Source organism: Equus caballus, chromosome 20 (assembly GCF_041296265.1).
Source record: "Equus caballus isolate H_3958 breed thoroughbred chromosome 20, TB-T2T, whole genome shotgun sequence".
Lineage (NCBI taxonomy): Eukaryota > Metazoa > Chordata > Mammalia > Perissodactyla > Equidae > Equus > Equus caballus.
Window position 1 is genome coordinate 31332394 of NC_091703.1, and position 21611 is coordinate 31354004.

At 43.2% G+C, this 21611-nt stretch overlaps 1 protein-coding gene across 1 annotated transcript; it reads left to right on the plus strand.

Moving 5' to 3' along the window:
• Positions 1 to 17396: 17396 nt before the first annotated feature.
• OR2H1 (olfactory receptor family 2 subfamily H member 1) lies at positions 17397 to 18350 on the plus strand. Its single transcript, NM_001390985.1, is given in 1 exon segment — positions 17397 to 18350. A coding segment is annotated over 1 exon segment (954 nt).
• The last annotated feature ends 3261 nt before the right edge of the window (positions 18351 to 21611 follow it).

Genomic DNA, 21611 nt, shown 5'->3' on the forward strand with positions numbered 1-21611 from the left:
TGTGCTTTCACACTGAGAGAAGGTTCTTCAAGCTTTCATGCACAAGTTTGAGCTCCCTAGTCCACTGCATTTCCCTACACCCATCTAAGCCACTACAATAGGTCACAGTGTGTATGTGTGTGTGTGTGTGTGTGTGTGTGTGTAAGAGAGAGAAAGAGAGACAGGCACACAGAAACAGAGAGACTAAGACTCAGGTAAGAGGAGGTAAGTATCTAATTTACAGCTGACATTCAAAAACAGTATTATAACTGATAATTTTCAGTATTTAATCTCCATATGTATATTTTCTTTTCCATTCTGTTTTTAACTATCTTAACCTCTATAATAGATTCTCCAACTCCACTATGCTCTTTTCTGGTTATATAATCTCTCTCCAACTGGCCACATGATCACTACCTCTTTATCATTATTTTTGGTTCCTACCATGTCTTCTTTTTTTCTTCATCAGGGTGCTTTCTCTCCACTTGCTTGAGGAGGGTTGAGAGGGAGCTGATGTTCAGAGAATTTAATGTCACCCAAGAACACACAGCAATGTGTTAGATCAAACCTGAGATGATTAATCTGGCAACTCCTGAAGTGCACACTGTTGCTTTCACACCATCATCAAATATACATCCTTGGGATTTATATCCAAATGGTTAGCAGGCAGAAAGCTTTACTACTTCAGTCTTAGTAGTTCCCTACCATGCAGCTTTCTAGGGATCACAGCACTCATCCCTTCTCAATTCCTGAAGACCTCTTACCATGTACGGAGTTGATTTTCCTCTCCCCGCTCTCAACCTCTTCATAGACAGTGACCATTAGGAATCACAAGTCCGCTCTTCAGCTGCTACACAGTGGATAACAGCTATCCTGCATCCATCTTCCAATGAGATTCTGGGATCTGACCCACCTCCAATGGCCAGGCACAAAAATGAAATCAGGTTGCAGGTGACAAAGCGCTGCAGTGGAGTGTGGATGAAAGAAGAGCCTAGAAAGGAATAATGGAGCATAAGTACAAGCTTCAGCTTCTACGAACTCTTATTCCCTTCTCAACATTTATCTACACCCATTACCTTCTTAGATCCTCACATGAATGGAATGGAGAATTAATGGGGGATAGAAAGGAAACCTGCTCAAATTGAACTGTTGTCTCCTCTTTCCATAACCCTCTCCCCTCAATAGCCCACCGAGTCTTGATAACAATGCCGGCTTCACAGGGGGAGAGCAGAGAATCTTGACCTTGAGGCTCACTGGAAGAGGAATCAGGAATGATGTTTATCTACCGACGCTTCTCTAATCTTTATCTCTACCTGCACTTCTCCTGCATTCCGGTCACCACATCTGGTCAATTTATCTTATTAACAGCTTTTACATTCGTCCATTTCTCTCCATTCCCACTGCTTCTACTTTACTTGGGTACTGAATGTTACTCATTTTTACTGTAATAGCCTCATCATTGGTGTATCAGTCAGGATAGAGTAGCTTATGCTACAATAACAATATCAAAATCTCAGTGACTTAAACAACATAAGTTTATTTCCTGCTGGTGCTATATGCCACATTCCCAGACACCCAAGTGGCTCTGCCATTTCTTTCTCACTCCAGTATGCAGACCGACAGAACAGCCACCATTTTTAACACTGCTAGTTGCTGGGACAGAAGGAAAGAATAAGTGTGACAAATGGCAAACCAGCCTTAAAGCTTCCATCCAGAAGTGACATGACACCTCGCTTCACCTTTCATTTACCAAAGCTAGTCTTATGGCAACATTTAACTTTAACAGGAAAAAGAAACCTACAATGAGCCAAGACAGAGAACCAGAAATATTTGATGGATGATATGAATGACTACTAACCACATACCTGCCTCCAGTCTTGCCCAGTTCCAATTGCTTCTCCATACTGACACCAGAGTAATTGTTCTAAAATACAAATTTGACCATATTAGTTCCTTAGCTAAAAATAATAAATGGATCTCCCTGTTATTAAACATAGATCCCAAACTCCTAGATCAGGCCGCTACTTTCCTGACTTGACCAGCCCCATCTCCCATGACTCAGCCACCTGGAATCATGAAAGTTCACTGAACCACCTGCAAGTCCTTGAACCACATCAAGCCTTGAATCACCTCTAGCCTTTGAACACACTATTTCCTCTGCTTGGGAGATTCTTCCCACCAACTCTCCACCACCACCAAAACAAGAAACATGGATTTGTAAGAACTCATTCTGAACATCACCTCCTCCAAGGAGCCGTACCTAACCCTCTTCCACCCAGCTGTAGGGTAGGTGCTCCTCTCTCTTCTCCCAAGAGCTCCCTTGCAAGCACTTCTCATGAAGTAAGAGAATCCTTTTTTTTTTTTTTTTTTTGGTGAGGAAGATTGGCCCTGAGCTAACATCTGTTGCAAATCTTCCTCTTTTTGCTTGAGGAAGATTGTAGGTGAGCTAACATCTGTGCCGGTCTTCCTCTATTTTGTATGTGGTATGCTGCCACAGCATGGCTTGACGAGTGGTGTGTAGGTCCATGCCTAGGATCCAAACCCATGAAACCCAGGCCACCAAAGCAGAGAGCATGAACTTAACCACTATGCCACCTGACTGGCCCCTAGAATCATCTTTTAATTATATACCTCCCCAGCAGCCAATAAGATCTTAAGTGTTGGGATTTTGTTAAACTTATCTTTATATTCTCAATGCCTGGCACAGTATCTGGTATAGCAAGTACTTAATGAATATTTATTGTATGTATAAATGAATCCATGAGTGAATAAACAACTAAATGAAGCCAGAAAAATGAAAGTAACAATTAGTGAGCATCTGTTCCATCCTACTGTAGAAGATATTTTCAAGTATGTTGCCTCATTTAGTCCTCCCAATATTCTTATGGGGTAAGTATCAATATCCATGTCATGTGTGTGTGTGTGTGTGTGTGTTACAGGAGAGATGTATGTTGGAAGAAGGTAGGCAGACAGGCAAAGAAAAGTAGAGAAGAGGGAACTTCAAGGAAGCTTTATATAAGTGAGAGCAAGAGAGGTTTCGGGTCTAAATGTAGGCAGGAGTATCCCTGGATGGCAGGCCTTGCCTGGATCCCTCCACCATATGCTTTTCCCCTACTTTGCAGAGGTGAGAAAACAGCCCAATAGTGCAGGAGTCAGAGCCTGAAAGAAGATTGCAGCCTGATGGAAAGGTACACCAGGGCCGTCCTCCCAGGAGTGTGCGTGTTCCAGGGCTCCATCATCATGTACCTGTAGATGATACTAACACCCATCAGCTGATGCCCACCAAATCCTACAGCCACTCTCTGGACTTCCAGGGTCTCAACAGTTGGGCAAAGCAAAGACCAAAGCAGTGAGAGCTCTACTCCCAGGCAGAATGCATTCACTCTTTTGTTTTCTGTATTCTGATGCTTGGACATTTGGGGTCTTGCTGACCTGGAGAGACTGCCCCCTCACCCAGGGCTAGCTCATTCCTAAAGATAGTAAAAAGATCACCCTGAGCACACTTTCCAAATGCAAACCAACCAATTCAGAGCTCATACTTCCAACTACCTCCTTCTTCAAGCTGTCACACTCCAGGCTACTGTCCACCTACTCTAATTTCTTTGGAGTCAAGTGCCAGGCAACTAGTGACAGTCCCTATGCCTCAGAGTCCACTGAAACTATTCAAACCAGACAGTCTTAAACCTGCTTACCCTGCCTCGCCCATTGCTTCCCGCTGAAACCATAATAAAAGGTCTAGCCCATAGTTCCTTCCTCCTCTCTCTGCCTGTGAAAAACTTTGGTGCTTCATCCTATGGCCTTGCATGGCATGGTATACCACTTCCCCTGAGGATCTGTGGGTAGTAAACTACCTTTTCAATGGCAATCATTTTCTGATCTATTACCCTTACTGAGGCTCAAATTTTTTTCTATTATTAATACACTATACTTTAAAACAGAGTCTAAGAGGTTGGTCAATTACCACTTCCAGTCAGTTAAAGTAAGCTTCCTTCTCCCTTACGAGCTTCACAGATCAGAAATAGAAATCCTCACCCCCAAACTCACTGAACATCATGTTGTTCCTGACTGGTCAGACATGGGGGTGGCAACAGAGAATCCACCCACGGGAGTTGGGGATTTTCAGCAGGCAGCTACTGCAGTAGGAAGCCTGGCATCCTTCCAGGAAAAAATTCACTCAGGATTTCCCTTCCAGTGAAGACCTAAGTTCAGAGAAATGGTGCCCTTTAAAGAACATGAACAACAAATCAGGACTCTGGTCATTCCTATCTTTTCTGCCCCCCTTCCTATGGGAAATAACCTCCTTGTCCAAGGCAAGGGAAAGAATTGTCCCACACTCCCTGGGTATCCTCATTCCTGATCAAAAAAAGGATTTTTTTCTTGGGAGTTTCACTTTCTCGCCTCTGAATATAATATCAGAATGGATTCTCTTGCTCTGTGTCATAACAAATTTTCTCAGAGACAGAATAGTCTCACCTTATTTGTCCTCTGGCAAAATTGGTAAATCAGACTAGGAGCAGAATTAGGCTGTGGTAATTCTGATAGGTTGAGGAGATGGAGTAAGTGGCACAGAAGTCCATGAACCTCCCATCTTGCCCCAGGCTGCTGGGGTGGCCCTGATCAAGTCAGTCCACCTGATGAGGATTTTTAGGCTGCTTAATTTTAAAACTTCAGATGAGAAGCAGGCTCCGAGGATTGGAATTTTGCTTGCCCTTTTGAGAGACATTTGCACTTGTGAAGGAAGGGGGGATGACCTTGTAGGGACCTGAAATTGGCCACCCCAGGATATGTCTCTTTGGCATCAGGATTGTTTTGGGCTGATTGCTTTCGATGGGCTGGGACAGGGATGGAGGCTCTGGGGAATGGAACTTGCCCTTGTTGGGACACATTTACATTTGTAAGGTAAATCTCTATCTGTAAAAGGTGCCTCCCTCTCTGTACCAGGAAGAAGAGGAGAGATGACCTTGTCCCTAGAAACTCTTAATGGGGAAGGCAAGAACTTAAGTTGGTTGCTGTCTGGCAATCTCATGTAACTGGTTTAGGGTGGTGGCGTCTAACCTTTCTAACCTTTACTTAATCCGATTTGATTCTTGTCTAAAAGTCATGGGATCACCCAATGAACAGACCCCACCTGCACTGATGCCATTTTAACTTCTTTTTCATGTTCTTTCCTTTGTCTTGTAAAGAGATGACTCACATACCTATGCCTTAAATTTAGTCCTAACCCTCAACTCGGGGCAGCAGCAGGAGCTCTGACTGCCCGTGGGTCCTGTCCCCACGCACCAGCTCTGCCTGCCCATGGGTCCTGTCCCCATGCCAGCGGGGGCAGCAGCAGCAGCAGCAGCAGCAGCAGCAGGAGCTCTGACTGCCCGTGGGTCCTGTCCCCACACACCAGCTCTGCCTGCCCATGGGCCCTGTCCCCATGCCAGCGGGGGCAGCAGAAGCGGCAGCAGCGGAAGATCTGACTGCCCATGGGTCCTGTCCCCATGCTACGCTATTCTCTAAATAAAAGAGCACTACTGCCAGATCTTAAGAGTCTAAGAAATCTTTCTTTCGACTCCTCGGCTCACCGACCCCGCATCACACCCATCGAGTCCTGCCTGGTGAAGAGGCCTCCTTCCCTCTAGGATTAAAGTCTCATGAGAGAATGTGTGAAAGTGCTTTGAGAATGAATAACACTTTGGAAATGCAAGCCAAGCTCAATCCAAAACCTACTTTGGATTCCTATTTACCGATGGTTAGAGTAGAAATTCAACGGAGGCGGAATGGCTGAGTGAGAGGTTTGGCAAATCCTCTCTGCAAAAGTGATCAATGTATCTGGACAAAACTAAAACAGGGGCCAGACAAGTGGCTGAGTGGTTAAGTTTGCATGCTGCGCTTTGGTGGCCCAGGGTTTCACAGGTTCGGATCCTGGGCGTGGACATGGCACTGCTCATCAGGCCAGGCTGAGGCAGCATCCCACATAGCACAACTAGAAGGACCTACAACTAGAATATACAACTATGTACTGGCAGGCTTTGGGGAGAAGGAAAAAAAGAAAAAGTGGGCAACAGATGTTAGCTCAGGTGTCAATCTTTAAAAAGAAAAAAATTAAAACAACCATTTCAGAATACTAGGAACTAACAAAAGGCATATAAAAAATTGAGAAGAGTTCATTCAAGGTAATCTACTGAACCTCAGTAGCAACGTGGAATCTGAGACATTTTAGCCTGAGGCTGTTCCCACCCACTCTCCAGTTCCTTGGGATGGGAGTAGGAACAGCTCAGGGCAAGCGAGAAGGATCAGTAGCTCTGCTGAGGGCGGGGCTGGCTTTATTTGGAGTAGAGCACAGAAAATTCCATAGCTGGAGCATTATCAAAAACAATAACAATCTCAGTGGCAAAATGTTAGGAAAGGCCAACATCACAGTTGGTCTGAGGTTGCAACATTGATTGGGGCAAGCAATAGACCAGCAGACCAGTCAGAAATTTAATTGGGAGGTCCAAGTAACAACACAACCAAAGTGAGCCTGGATAAGACTCTCCCTATCTATTGTGGTCTGGAATGCCATGAACACGTGCAACACTGCACATATGCAGAAGGCCCTAGTGTGTTATTTGTCCCTGAATAAATATGAGGCCTTGAAAATGCAGAAAATAAAAGCCAGTGCAAACTTGTAAACTGCTTGAACTTTAAAAGAATTTCCCAAGTCACACACAGATCCATCAACAAAGGGTGGAAACCTTACTAGCTCAAAATGTTTAAGCATAATCTCTTACCAATCACTGGCTGACCAGTAAGCTAGCTTTCCCAGGGGATATCTGTAGGAAGTCAAGCTCAAAGATAAAAACAAGAACTAAGACGATAGTGGTCTCACACAGCAAGGAAAGTAGATTGCACAGAATTTGTCCATGAAAATAACTAAACAAGTAAATAAACAAATAAAAACAGCAATAATCACACCACTTAAGGGGTGATCAAAATTGGGAGTTGCTACAATATGTTTTTAACAAATTATCTTTTTGAAAAATGATTATGAAATATGCAAAGAAACGGAAAAGTGTGACCCATACACAATGGGGGGTGGGGTGAGGAGAAGCTGTCAATAAAAACTGTCTCTGGAGGGGCCGAGACGTCAGATTTGGCAGAAAAGACTTCAATCTAAAGCTCAACGATAAGAACCTAAAGGTTAGTACGAAACAAGTTATTGTATGAAACTGAGTTCTATTACTTAGTACTTTGTTACCACAAAGACCATTACCTCATTACTTAGTAAAGATAAAATTTGGCATACTATTACTCACCTGCAACACATTGATTATAAAGGATAGAAAAAAGCTGAATAACATGCTTTTTATATATCTCTATATATGTGATAAAACTGTTAAAACAAAAACCAAGAGGGGCCAACCCCATGGCCGAGAGGTTAATTTCACGTGCTCCAGCTTTGGCCGCCCAGGGTTTCCCTGGTTCAGATCCTGGGCACGGACCTAGCACTGCTCATCAAGCCATGCTGAGGAGGCATCTCATACAGCAGAACTAGAAGGACCTACAACTAGCATATACAACTATGTACTGGGGGGCTTGGGGGAGAAGGAAAAAAAAAAGATTGGAAATAGATGTTGGCTCAGCTGCCAATCTTTAAAAAGAATTAAAAAGCTCTTTGGAAAAAAAAAAAAACAAGAAAATGATAAACCCAAGATTCAGGGTAGTGAATATCTCTAGCAGGGAAGCAGTTGAGTGGGATGGAGACAAGGACATAGGAAGATGTAAGTTAGTGGTAGTGTTCTAATTCTTGGGTTAGGTGGTGGGTCAATGAGTATCTATTGGGTTATTAATGTTATAACCTACATCTATGTAACATTTATCCTTTTTATGTATCAAATTTTGTCTGAAGTATAATTTAAAAAATATTCATGCACGTATCACTGACCCAGAAATTACACTTGGAGAATTTTATCTCAATAAATTCATGTGGATGTAAAATAATATATATACAAGGGCCCAGTGGTTACACTCTCAGTCCATGGAGGAGGTATGAGGACATCCGGTGGTGCTCTGCCCTAGTCATATGCCCAGAATACATGGTCCCCCGGCAATCTCACAGACCCAACCCAGCCTGGTGATGGCCATCTCTCACAGCCTTCCCAACACGGATACTCCACACTCCAGATCTCCCACCAACACTGACACCCTGACTCCCTCTGGTCAACAGCCCTCCTGAAAGTTTTTCTTCTGCAGCTCTCCCAACTCAGACACTGGGCCCACGAGCCCTCCTGCCTATGTGACGTCCAACTCCCTCTGAACACCCACACATCCATTCACCAACTGTGCCTTGCCTGTGCACCAAAGAGTTGCTTCAGCAATTGTGGACTAGCTCTGAATGAGGCAAACCAGTGAACTTCTCTGCCATCCAGTGGGCTGCAATCACCCTTTCTCCAGTGAAGCTGGAATCCCAAAGTTGGGGAAGAAGCCCAACTTCATTCTTCCTTGGGTACCCTACAGAACTCTCTTTACATCTTACAGTTACTCTTTTATCATAGCTTAATAATGCTTTACATTGAACTTCCCATGTTTGAATCACTGTGTAGTTTCTGTCTCCTGATTGAACTCACATCAATATTGTATGCATATAATATTGCTGGAAAGACACATAAGAAACTGGTCACAACTGTTACCTCTGGGAAGAGGAAAGAGGCAGCTTGAAGAAGAACAGACATGGCAGGGAAATCTGATTTTTACTGTCTTTGCCTGTCTTTTGAATGTTACAGCTATGCCTGCTTCACCTATTCAAACAAACTGTGGATTATTATTATTGTTGTTGTGCTTGTAAATGTGTATTTTAAGGTGATATGGGCTCAGGACAGACGTAGCTACAAATTTATGCCCCTGTAGGAATTAGTTCCAGTGCTCATCATTAGTTGCCAGGCAAAATGGCCATAATAAAGTGGCAGCTGGAATGAAAACTAAACCGGGTTAATTATAAACACCCTGCTCCTTATCCACTTCCAAGCTGACTCATCCATGAAGTGTTTATATGCCAGAACACTATCAGAGGTTGCTAATATATCCCACCATATAATCTGAAACCAAAAGAATTTCAGAAAGCTAAACTTGGGAGTGAATCATAGGTAAAGGACATATAATTCTGAGATTATCACTGAGCTTTGTACTCGGGTCTGTGGCCACATGTGAAAAACATCTGAGTATAATCAGAAAAGATAATCCAGCCATGGGCGGCAGGATATTGTGGTGGTCAAGGGCCCTTATCCATTTTGCACAGTCAGATTGTCTTGGATTTGAATCGTGGATCTGCAAACTCATAGCCAGAGCATGGTGCCATATCAGGGACACCACATCTGTGTATTTCTGGCAGGGTGAACATTCAGCAGCAACAGTAGTTACATGGCTCTTGGTGAGTGGAAGCCCACGCTATTGGACCCATGCATACCTCCATCCTACGACCATAGCTAATGCTTTTATAACCCATTGTGCCAGCACTAGGCTGGCCTATGCCAGAGACTGATTGATGTGAACTGCCCACTAGTCATTCTGTTAACTTGGTTGTTCTGTTCCTCTCCTATTTTTGGCGCTCTCCGGTAGGTGTTAACATGCAGTACAAAGATATTCACACTTCTTTCCCATTCCCATAGACCCATCCACCTGCCTTTTCCCCAGATTTCATTGTCTTTGCTCTTCCAACCTTCTCCTTCCAGGCCCTTAACCAACCAGCCAAGTAAGCTGCCACTGCCTGTGTGTTTATATGTATTCTTCCATTGGGCCACTTTTCTTTTCACACAAAATGGATGACCAGGTACAACACCCAAAGCTCTGCCCATTGGGAGGATTTACTATCAGTACTGTTCTCTCGGGCCACCCTTGGGAGGAACGATAGTGGAGCAGCAGTCCATTTTCATCTCTCACTCACATATTGAATTGATCCATCACGGACCAAGGTCAGTCTTTTCTTTCCTCCATCAGCTTATCATAAGGTATCCCTCCTCTCAAATCCCTCCCAGATTAAAGATGACTATAAACTCTTCAATAATTCTCCCACCGGAAGGGGCTCTATTTCCCTTCCCCTTGAATCTGGGTTTGTCTATGACTGTGTTGACCAAAACAGTGTGTCAGAAGTGGCACCATGCCATCTCTGGGCCTAGACTGTAGGAGAACTGGCTGTTCCACATCCCTTATAGCCCTGAGTCACCAATGTAAGAAGTTTGACTACCATGTTGGATAGACCGTGTGGAGAGGCCCTAAGATAGAATGTAGAAGGAAAAAGGTCCAGAAGGACCTAGACTTATAGTTGAAAAAAGCAAAGAGCAGAGCATGGGCGTAAAGCTGTCTTTGACTTTTTGGAGCAGTCCATTTACCAGCTGAAGGCTCCAGGTGATCCCAGCCGGTGCTCCCTGGAACATAAGAATCACCGAGCCAAGCTCTTCTCGAATTCCTGGCTCACAACATTGTGAGAGACAATTAAATGATGATTGGTTTAAGCCACCAAGTTTGAGGTATTTGGTTACACAGCAATACCCAACACAGCCACTGGTATGAGCAAGGGGAGAGGCACTGAGCCACAATGTGGATGATATGGATGATATGAGCCACCTATTCATGCACCTTGCTTCTGCACTCTAGTTCCGCTCGTGCTCCATCCAGGATGTACTGCTTCTATCTCACAATTGATTCATGGTGTAACCTGACCTTATCACTTTATTGGTTGACAAAACCAGTCATGATGGGAAGTTCTCCCCTCATGCTCATTTGATGTCCCATGTCAGGAGCTCTTTCTCTAATAAGGCCCAGTAGCAGGCAAGGGGCTGTGTCCTAAGAGGGCATACTTCTCTGCAGCAGATGGCAAGGCCCTGATCAAAAACCCCAGGGGGCTCTAAGCTGTCATTCTCCTTTTTTGCTTTACACTGTATCTTTTCCCACCACCCATACCTCCGTTGCCCGAGGGTCTGTCTGTTGGGTCAGATGGCCAAAGCAGCAAAGTTGCTGGTACCACAGCCTGGAACTGATGCAAAGCCCTTTTCCTCTCCGGGCTCCAGTTAGTCACTAAAAAAATGGTTCCGTGCAGTATTCCCATGAGTGTGGAATATGCTGCCTCTAGAACTGAAAGGGAACTGCCAAGCATTAGTGGTGTTACCAGTAGTGGTATTAAATGTGAAATGCAATAATTTGTCCTTTACTTTAGAGAGATGTCCTGGCATGACACAGAATACTGGACCTCTAAAAAATTCAATGATGTGGAGGGCCCTGAATCTTCAGAGTTTATCTCCCACCCTCTGGAGTGCATTTGTCTTACCAATGTGACCTGTTTGATAAATAGGCAGTACATCCTGTTTGATTAATAAGATATCATTAATATAGTGGGACAATGTGATGTTTGTGGAATGTCCAGAAGGTCCATGTCCAGTGATGTGCTGGAGCTAGCTCATGCTATTTCATGAGAGCTGATTGTTAAATCTTTAGGAATTTTACAAACCAGTTGCGACACAGCCATTATTAAAAAGTAAGTTATATAAACTTATAATATAATAAAATACATTATACCATTATATCAAAAGCAAAGGTAATAAATAGTTGAAACTGATCTTTCCTAGTTATTTTACCATATTTTAGTATTATCTCTGCTCTTGTTTACATCTATTGTGTCGGTATGAGAAAAATACCACAAAATGTATTGCATAATAGTATGTTATTGTGCATCTCTTACCAAGGCTGCATTTCAACGATGTCACATTGGCAGCTTAAAATTGGCTGTGGTGGGAATATGTACACTATGGAAATCGGCAAGTGCTACAAATCAAGGCTTTTTTGTCCATGTCCTTTTGGACCGTATTATGACATGAATTAAAACACAGTCCTGGGGCAAAGCTGTATATGAATACTTGTAACCCTTCCATGGAAATGCAAACTCCTTCTTGTCCTCTTTCTTAATAGTATTGGCAAAGAACACACTTACCTGAAGCCAATAGCCACGTAACATGGACCTGAAGCCATGTTAATCAGGCACAACAGCTGCAATTTGTCTACCACATGGTTGAGTTTGTGGTAGTCCACTGTCGTCTTCCAAGATCCATCTGGTTTTTGTAGTGACCAGACTGGTGAATTAAGTGGGGGATATTATAGGGACGACCACCTCTGCATCCTTTAAAGTGGCATCAATCTCCGCCATTTCCTTTGTGATATTGTTCTTGACTTCCTGTCTTTCTTGGGAACAGGGGTGCAGATTTAAGGATTCTGCTGGGCCTCCGCCTACCATCTCTTAGTCCACAGACCAAAAAACCAAAGAGGGGATTCTGCCAACTACCAAGTATTTGCATTCCAATTATACATTTGAGGACTGCGGAAATGACTAGCGGATGGGTCCATGGACTCAGTGGATTCACTGCGATCTGGCCCTGGGCTAGGATGCCATTTATTAGCTGACCCCTTGTGCCCTCACTCTGATGAGGGAGGGGCATGGTAATGGTTCAGCTACATCATATGAGGGTTAGACTAAATGCCCTAAATGCTCTTCCTAGGGTTTTATAATTCTGTGTTACTACAGTGTAGGCCAACTCAGAGAGAAAAATTAAACGGAAAAGGAGGAAGTTGAGAATTTTTAAAAGTGAGACCCTGGGGGGGGTGGGAGGTGGGCAAAACGGATGAAAGAGGTCGAAAGAATAAACTTTCCACTAGAGAATAAATAAGTCCTAGGGCTGTAATGTACAGCATGGTGACTATAATTAACAACACCCTATTGCATACTTGAAAGTTGCTCAGACAGTAGACCTCAAAAGTTCTCACCACAAGAAAAAATTTGTAACCATGTGTGGTGACGGATGCTAACTAGACTCATTGTGGTGATCCTCCCACACATACATCAAATCATTACGTTGTACACTTGAAACTACTATAACATTATATGTCGATTATCTGCTAGTTTTTAAAAATGAAATGAATAAATAAAAGTAAGTGTTAGAAATGTCTTCACTCTTAAGAAAACAGTTTGAAGACAAAATCCAGACTCTGGGGCCCCCAATGTCTCGGAATTCCAACATGTAAACCTGAAAGCGCCCTCTGCTGGCAGCCAGTATTAAGCACCACTCGTCAATAACTACAAAATAATGCAGACCTCATTGGTACATATTAAGTTTTAATCTGGTGATCACACGTAGTGAGTTATATTTATATTTACTATTAGGTTCCCCAACTGTAAAAATGCAATTGAAACACCATAAGTTACAATCACTTTAAATTATACAGAATCTACAGATAAAAGACGTTCTTTGTTTTACAAGATTTCAAGTATTATAAACAAATTTAAATACTATTTGAAAATGAAATGGACTAGTTATTGAGGATAACTGTTATATTAAATAACTTTTTGGACATTTCATATTATAATAGTGTCAATATTTCTGGGATAAACATATGTCAAAAGTCTATGCTTCTAACTACTTTTTCCCCTGATCAAGACCAAACAAATCCATGACTATCCTATTTCAGTCATTATGTAAAATTTTGAACTGCCTAAAAAAAGATGGCCATAAGAAAGAATAAAAAACAAGTTTTATAGAATTATGACCTTTGGGGGCGGGTCACCAGGAAGATTGGCCCTGAGCTAACATCTATCGCCAATCTTCCTCTTTTTGCTTGAGGAAGATTGTCGCTGGGCTAACACCTGTGCCAGTCTTCCTCTATTTTATGTGGGACTCCACCACAGCACTTAATGAGCAGTGCTAGGTCCACACCTGAGACCTGAACCTGCAAACCTGGGCCGCTGAAGCAGAGCACGCAAAATTAACCACTATGCCAGCAGGCCAGCCCCATGACTTTTTTAAAAATAATAATGAAAATTATAAGTGGGGTCCTGAATGGATGAATCAGAGGCTTGAAAGGAATATCTGGAAGCCTGGGGGGACTCTCTGGCGGTGGGGGGAGGAGAGACCACCTTATTCTTCCTATTGACAGAAAGAAGCAGTGGGTGACCTTTTTACCCACCACAGTGATGACTGTTGCTGGCATGTTTCCTCTAGATGCTCCCCTGGCCCCTTGCCACAATGATTCATGCCTAATTAATTGTCTATGGGCTGTATGACCCCAGGGCCTTAACAGAATTAATGAGCTCTTCCTCTCCATGGGATGGGAGCCCTGGGATCCCTCCTTCTACCACCGCATCATGTCAACCTTTCCACCTCCAGTGCCACTAAAACAGGCTAAGTTCTCTCCAGACTAAGGGGAAAGGTTGTTCGCAATGAGCGCCATTCCAAAAAGGTGACTCTGACTTCCTTTGGCCTCATCTTACCTGCAGAGATTTCGTGGGCCATGGTTGGTGTGCAGCCTCTGCAGCCAGTCCACTTAGGTTCAAGTATCAGCTCGGCTGCTTACTAACTATACTGTCTTGAGAAAGTTATTTAAACTTTCTTTGCTTCAATTTCTTAACATTAAAAGGAAGATAACACGTGGAATTGTTGTGAGGGATAATCAGAGATGTGCTGATAAATGCTTAACAACCAGCTTGGTTGGAGGGAGGCAGAGCTCTAATCCGAAGGGTTTGCCAATTTCTATAGTGTAAATAGTCCTGCCATGGCTGATTCAAGCTACCAATGGTTTAATACTTGTCTCAGAAAATTCCTGAAAATTAGACAGTTAAGAGCTAATATGAGCCAGCTCCAGCACGTCACATGTATGTGTGCCTAGAAAAGTACCTGGTAGGAAGTATTAGCAATCCTTATTATGACTAGAAACATAACTGCCCATTCTTCTTGATTTTGTTGTTTTCCTCTTGATGTCCAAATGGAGGCTAGGCACTAGTTGGGTTTCATCATCACTGGGAGCAGAAGAGATTTTTATTTGATTGAGGGTAAGTAGAAACTCATTCTTCTCCAATGAGACATCAGTTTCCACATGTCCTCAATAGTGGAACACCAGATTTGGAGTTAAACAGGGTCTAGAATCCTGACCCTGGCACCTACTGGCTAGGTGACCTTAGCCAAGTTACTTAACCTCTCTGAGACTGTTCCTTTCTTGGTAAAATTGATGTAACAATATTTTTTTTTGCAGGGTTGCGATGAGAACCAGTTGATCAGGGAGATGATGGGCACGACGTTTGGCACATAAGAAGCACCCAACAAATGGTAGCTACTGAGAGCAATAGGAGGTAAAGATCACTGGATTATCATAAACGACTTTAAGTATCATAAACACTCGCCCAACCCCTGCCCCCTCTCCTAGCACAATGCTGGCACTTTTGAGCCTCAAAAAATTAATAAATGCGTAAACCAATGAATGAATGTGTCAGAGGGCAAAGGACTAGGAGAAAAATGGTAAATGAAAGAAAGAGTGGAAAAGACAGAGAGTAAAAGAGAGAAAAGGGGGAGAGTCATTAAGGAAGACGGAATCTAAAGAGATTCAAAAATAAGGCAGAGAAAGAGAAAGCGAAATGTCAAGAGAACGAGAAAGTTAGAAATGCAAAAAATTGATTAGGATGACAGTTGGCGGAAGAATAAGAAACAGCTGGCTGTTGTTTAGAGTTACAAAGAATTTTATATTAAAGAAAAAAAAGAAGTGGTAACTGCTAATGAGCACGAGGTTTCTTTTTGGGGTGATGAAATGTCCTGAAAGTTGATAGCACTGGTTGCACAACTTGTGAATACAGTAAAAACTACTAAATTATACACTTTAAAAAAGTGAATTAAAAAAAGAGTGAATGTTATGGTATGTGAAATATATCACAAAAAAAGAAGAGAAAGGAATAATTAATTAAAAATTCAGAACGGTGAGAGGGGTGGGAAATTGAGCAGTCAGGGAGGGGCGCCCAAAGATTCTAAGCTACTTGAAACGTTTGCTCAGTTCCTTAACCTGGTTGGTGGGCATACCAGGGGGTGACTTTATTATTCATTAAACTATAGAGATTTGCTTTACTCACACTTTTTTTGAATATATAAAAATATGAAAAATTTCTTTAAATATATCCCATAAGGGAGAAAAAAAAAACAATGGGAGAAAAATAAAGAACAAACCAAGACACAAAAGCCGAAATCTCTGGCACAAAGGAGACGTGGGAGAGCTTAAACACAAAATGGGAACCCTGCGATGGGAGATGCTCATGCCGCCCTATAAGCTCCCAGGGCACTGTGGTCAGCTGTCCCACCCTCTCGCCTATCACCACCCCCCCCCAATGGCCTTCCTAAGATCTCCTGGGACCACAGAACCCAAGTCCTTATCTCCCAACTGCCAGAGAGGCTGCAGCCTCTCACCCTATCTCTGAGTTGGCCTTCTATGCCCCAATACCGCTCTCCTTTATAGAAAAAAATCCAGCCACCTCCTCTAGGAAGCTTTCCCTGATATATCCACCTAAATTGGTCCTTCATCTGACAGACCCTTTTCTCTCATTCCCTCAGTATGTTGAAATTACTGACCTTTAAATCTCAGAGTCTTTGATAATGTTCCTGTGAGTTTCTCAGTGATTTTAATGTGCATGGGGCCACACTTACCTCTTGCCTGTAAACTTCTCATGGCAGGAAATGAGCATGTGGACCAATTCCCCCAACCAGGACACCTGGTTCAGAGACTTAGGCAACCAAACTGATCTGTGTGGGAACAGAGTCGCTAGACATCAAGGGAAAATCTCTCTCAGAGATATAACAAGTGTCTCTGATAAGCTCCCTTGCAAATAAAGAAGCATAAATAAATGGAATAAAAATAGCTCTACAAAATTCGTATGACCAATAGAAAAATGATCAATGCTATAGAGATAATTCATAGTCAGAAAATCCATTCAAAATATATTGCTTTCCTGGGCCGGCCCAGTGGCGCAGCGGTTAAGTTCGCACGTTCCGCTTCTCGGCGGCCCGGGGTTCGCTGGTTCGGATCCCGGGTGCGGACATGGCACTGCTTGGCAGCCATGCTGTGGTAGGCGTCCCACGTATAAACTAGGGGAAGATGGGCACGGATGTTAGCTCAGAGCCAGGCTTCCTCAGCAAAAAGAGGAGGACTGGCAGTAGTTAGCTGAGGGCTAATCTTCCTCCAAAAAAAAATATATTGCTTTGCTAGTTCTTCCACAAACACACAGGGACAATGCAACACATAGAACAGTGCTCAAAACATAGTGGCACTCAATAAAGGTGTGCTGAATTAGTTAAAGTTAATTAATCTATGTTTTACATCACCTCCTTTACTCTAAACCAGTAAGTCTGAGGTGCCAGTGTGAGGCTCCATCTGTTTTCCAGCACATCCACGATTTCCTTACTCGCACTAGTCAACGTCTGACCGGGAGGAACTGGGCGGGAGAAGGAGCTGCTGGATGGTGGCTTGCCTAGAGAGAGAGGAAGGGAAGAGAAACGTCCACCTGCTACAACCTGACAAGTACCCACGGTGATTTGATAAGACAGGTTGGAACACACTGCTCTGACATCGCTTATCCTTCTGGGTCTGGACAGGAGCAGGCCATGGTCAACCAAAGCTCCCCAGTGGGCTTCCTCCTTCTGGGCTTCTCTGAATACCCAGGACTTGAAAGAATCCTCTTCATCATTGTCTTAACTTCCTACCTCCTGTCTCTGGTGGGCAACACACTCATCATCCTGCTGTCTGTGCTGGACCCCAGGCTCCACTCTCCTATGTACTTTTTCCTCTCCAACCTCTCCTTCTTGGACCTCTGCTTCACCACAAGTTGTGTCCCCCAGATGCTGGTCAATCTCTGGGGCCCAAAGAAGACCATCAGCTTCCTTGGCTGCTCTGTCCAGCTCTTCACCTTTCTGTTCCTGGGGACCACTGAGTGCATCCTCCTGACAGTGATGGCCTTTGACCGCTACGTGGCTGTCTGCCAGCCCCTCCACTATGCGACCGTCATCCACCCCCGCCTATGCTGGCAGCTGGCAGCTGTGGCCTGGGTCATTGGGTTGGTGGAGTCAGTGATCCAGACACCACCCACCCTCCGCCTGCCCTTCTGCCCCCACCAGCAGGTGGATGATTTTCTGTGTGAGGTCCCAGCTTTAATTAGACTCTTCTGTGGGGACACCACATACAATGAGATCCAGATGGCTGTTGCCAGTGTATTCATCTTGGTTGTGCCCCTCAGCCTCATCCTTGCTTCTTACAGTGCTATTGCGCAGGCAGTGCTGAGGATTAACTCTGCCATAGCATGGAGAAAGGCTTTGGGGACCTGCTCCTCCCATCTCATTGTGGTCACTCTTTTCTACAGCTCAGCCATTGTTGTCTACCTCCAGCCCAAATATCCGTATGCTCAGAAGAGGGGCAAATTCTTTGGTCTCTTCTATGCAGTGGGCACTCCTTCACTTAACCCTCTCATATACACCCTGAGGAACAAGGAAGTCAAGAGGGCGTTCAGGAGGTTGCTGGGGAAGGACGGGGTCTCCAGGGAGAGCCGAGGGAGAGCTGCTTGATGTGCTTTCACACCGACAGGAGATTCTTCGTGCTTTTGTCAGGAAGTTTGTGTTCCCCACACTCTTGCCCTTCCACATCCGTCAAGCCACAGTAATTGGTGATAGCCACGTGTGTGTGCATATGTGTGAGTGTGTGTACGCACGTGTAAGAGACAGAAGCTGAAAATGTGGTAAGAGGAGGCACGTATCTCCATATGAAACCTTATACGAATCAAATTTAATATTTTCTCTTTTCTCTATTTCATTATTAACAGTCTTCGCCTCCATGAGGTCCCTAATTTTATCATTTCCATTTTTAATTCATCTTCCTGGTCATACATCATTATTTCTTCACCTCCATTTCTAATTCCTACCATATCTTCTTTGCTTCTCCCTCAAGTTTTTTCCATTTCCTTATGTGTCTGTTTTGCATGCTTATTCTATTTTACCCCCCAAATGACAGCAAGGGAGAGGGGAAGCTGAAACCCAGGTAGGTTCAGAAACTCACCCAAGAACCCACAGTATTAGAACTAAAATCCAGGCCCCCCTGCTTTCAGTCAACCTCTCAAATACATACTGTTGCTTTTATACTGTAATCAAACATCCGAGTGTCTTCAGGCTGGAAGCCAGAACAGAGCCTTAGGGAGAAAGCTTAACTTTCCAGTCCTAGTATTTCTTGTTTTACAGCGCCTGCAAATCACAGGCAAACAGCTCAGAGCGGAAACATCTTAATGTTTAGGCTGGCAGGACAATTCTGACAATGCAGACTTTGTTGTCATCTACCGGCAAAATGTGGAATTGCATGTGGCATCCCAGACTCCTGACCTAAGACCTCTCTAAAGGTCATCAGTTCTGTACTCTGCTCAGAAAGATCATAATTATGGAATTGTTATTATTAAGTATTTACATATTGATTATGATATTCCAGGTACCATTTAAAGCGATTGACACATATTGACTCATGTAATCCCTATAACAACACTAGGAAGCAGATATTATTATCCTTTTTCAGATGCAGAAACTAAGACACTGTGTTTAAGTAGCAGATTTAAAATGCAGAGATTTGGACCCAGGAGGGCTGACTCAAGTCTCCGTGCTCTTTTGGTACAAACGGTGCCTCCCCAGCCCAGGTGAGAAGCTTCCATCTCTCGGTAAACTTTGAGGAAATCATCCCAACCTAAAAATACATCTAACTCAATCCCCCAGCTGGAGGTTTGCTTCCCTGGAATAAGAGTTTTATCAAGTGCCTCATAGCATCTCATGGGAACAAGAAACAATAGCATGCTTGGGAAGAAGTTTTTTTACAGCTCATGGTGTGTGTTCCTGGCTTAGGTCCCCCACTCGAATTCAGACTGCAGGAAGGCAAGGACCAGAATATTGCAGAAAATTGGCACTCGTTTAATTCTATAAATCAATGAATGGGTGAATGAAGGAATGAATGAATCTCTCCAAATAACGTGTAAAGGGCTCTGCAGGTACCTTATCTCATAGATGCTGTTTCCAAGCTTTTCCACGGTCATAGCAACAGTACCAAATTCTCTTTGGGTACATGCTGATAAAATAAGAAAAAGGGAAATCCTACCTTTTTTCTAGTTCCAACACAAAATGGCTTTGACTCAACATTTACCCTGGCATCAGCACAGAACAGCAGCATTAACCTATTTTAATCCTAATCTTCATTTTAGCCATTTGTGTACTAATCTTATTGTCTCCTCAGCCTCATTATTAAACTGTGTCCTAATCTTAATGTAGATCCCTCATTTATATTTAATAATCCTAATCTCAGCCCTACAAGAAATGTTAACGTTAATTCCACTTTTCAAATCACTTACGTAATTTTTTTTCTCATGACCACCTCCATCCTCTTTCTCTCACTGGCACTTGGAAACCTCTATTCTTTTTTGCCTGTTTATCAACTCTCTATGCTCAGAGGCACTGATATTCATGAACAGTAAAATCCTCTTTAGACAAACTCTAGAGAAAATACAACAGAGAATTAAATGAAGCAATCTAAAAGAATCTGTTTTAATGAAACCTCATTTGTTCAATAAATGGTTTAACATAGGCTTTAGAACCAACATCTTATTCTGAATTAATTCTACATGGACAGCTATCTATCAGATACTCCAGAAGAAAATCCAACATAAGTTTACTCAGTCACAACCCTCAAAGTGTCCAGAGAAGATAGAGGTGGTCAGAGACATATTTCCAGCATAAGTAACCGAGACACAACTGAGTTGGAGGCAAATTAGAGGCCAAAGGAATACAAAATAAAAGGATGAAGTGTATGAGTGCTTAGGTGGTGTGGGGAGCAGAGAATTCTTCCTAGAGGTTTGAACCACAGCAGAGGGAACAAAATTAATACGAAATATTTGCTGATTTACAATATGGAAAGAGTTAAGCAAGTTGCGCATTAAGCTGGGAAGATATGAGGGAAGGAGTTACACCAGGGAGATAAATGATTAAGGAGAAAGGTATGGATTATTTTAGAAATTTATAGAAACTACTGAATTGGATAGAACTGGAAAAAGGGATCTCTTAAAGACACTGTAAGATGACAAGATTTAGGTCCCAAGATGGCGGCCACTTACCTAACCACCTAATACAATACGGTCCTGAGTTGGAAGCATTTAATGGACATTATTCAAAAACCTCAGGGTTTTAGTTGCCTATTCAAGTATGGTCACCATCTGAAGCTCTCACTGAATCAAGGATAAGTACTGATGCGTGGGGCCCAGCTCCTGTTGCATCCCTCCAGCCCTCAGTGAAGCCAGCCTTCCTGGTTTCCCTTAGGCGGAATTAATCACTCAGCCTTGAAGGGTACCAGAATATGCCACCCCAAAATAGGCCTCTTCGGAATATGAATTATTTTGAGCTAAAGGCTATTGAGAACCAGCAGGTGCAGAAAAAGCTCTAAAAACAGGACACAAGTTTTCCATTTGTAAAGGAAATTTACATTTATAAAGGTGCCTCCCTCTCCTGTAGCAGGAAGAGGACTCAGCAATTTTTATGAAGAAGGCGAGACTTAAATCTGCATAACAAACCTCACTAAACAACCCTTGTTTACACTTTTCCTGAGTAGCTTCCCATAACCTTCCTCCCCCACCCAGAAGCCCAAACCCCTTTTCCTTTGCTTAGCCAATGATGGAATACAAGCCCCAGTTCTAACCACCCCTGGGTTACCCATCACTAGGTGCCCACATGTATATAAGCGATGCACATATTAATAAACTTGTTTGTTTTTCTCTTGTTCATCTGGTTTTTTGCCAGTCTAATTTACAG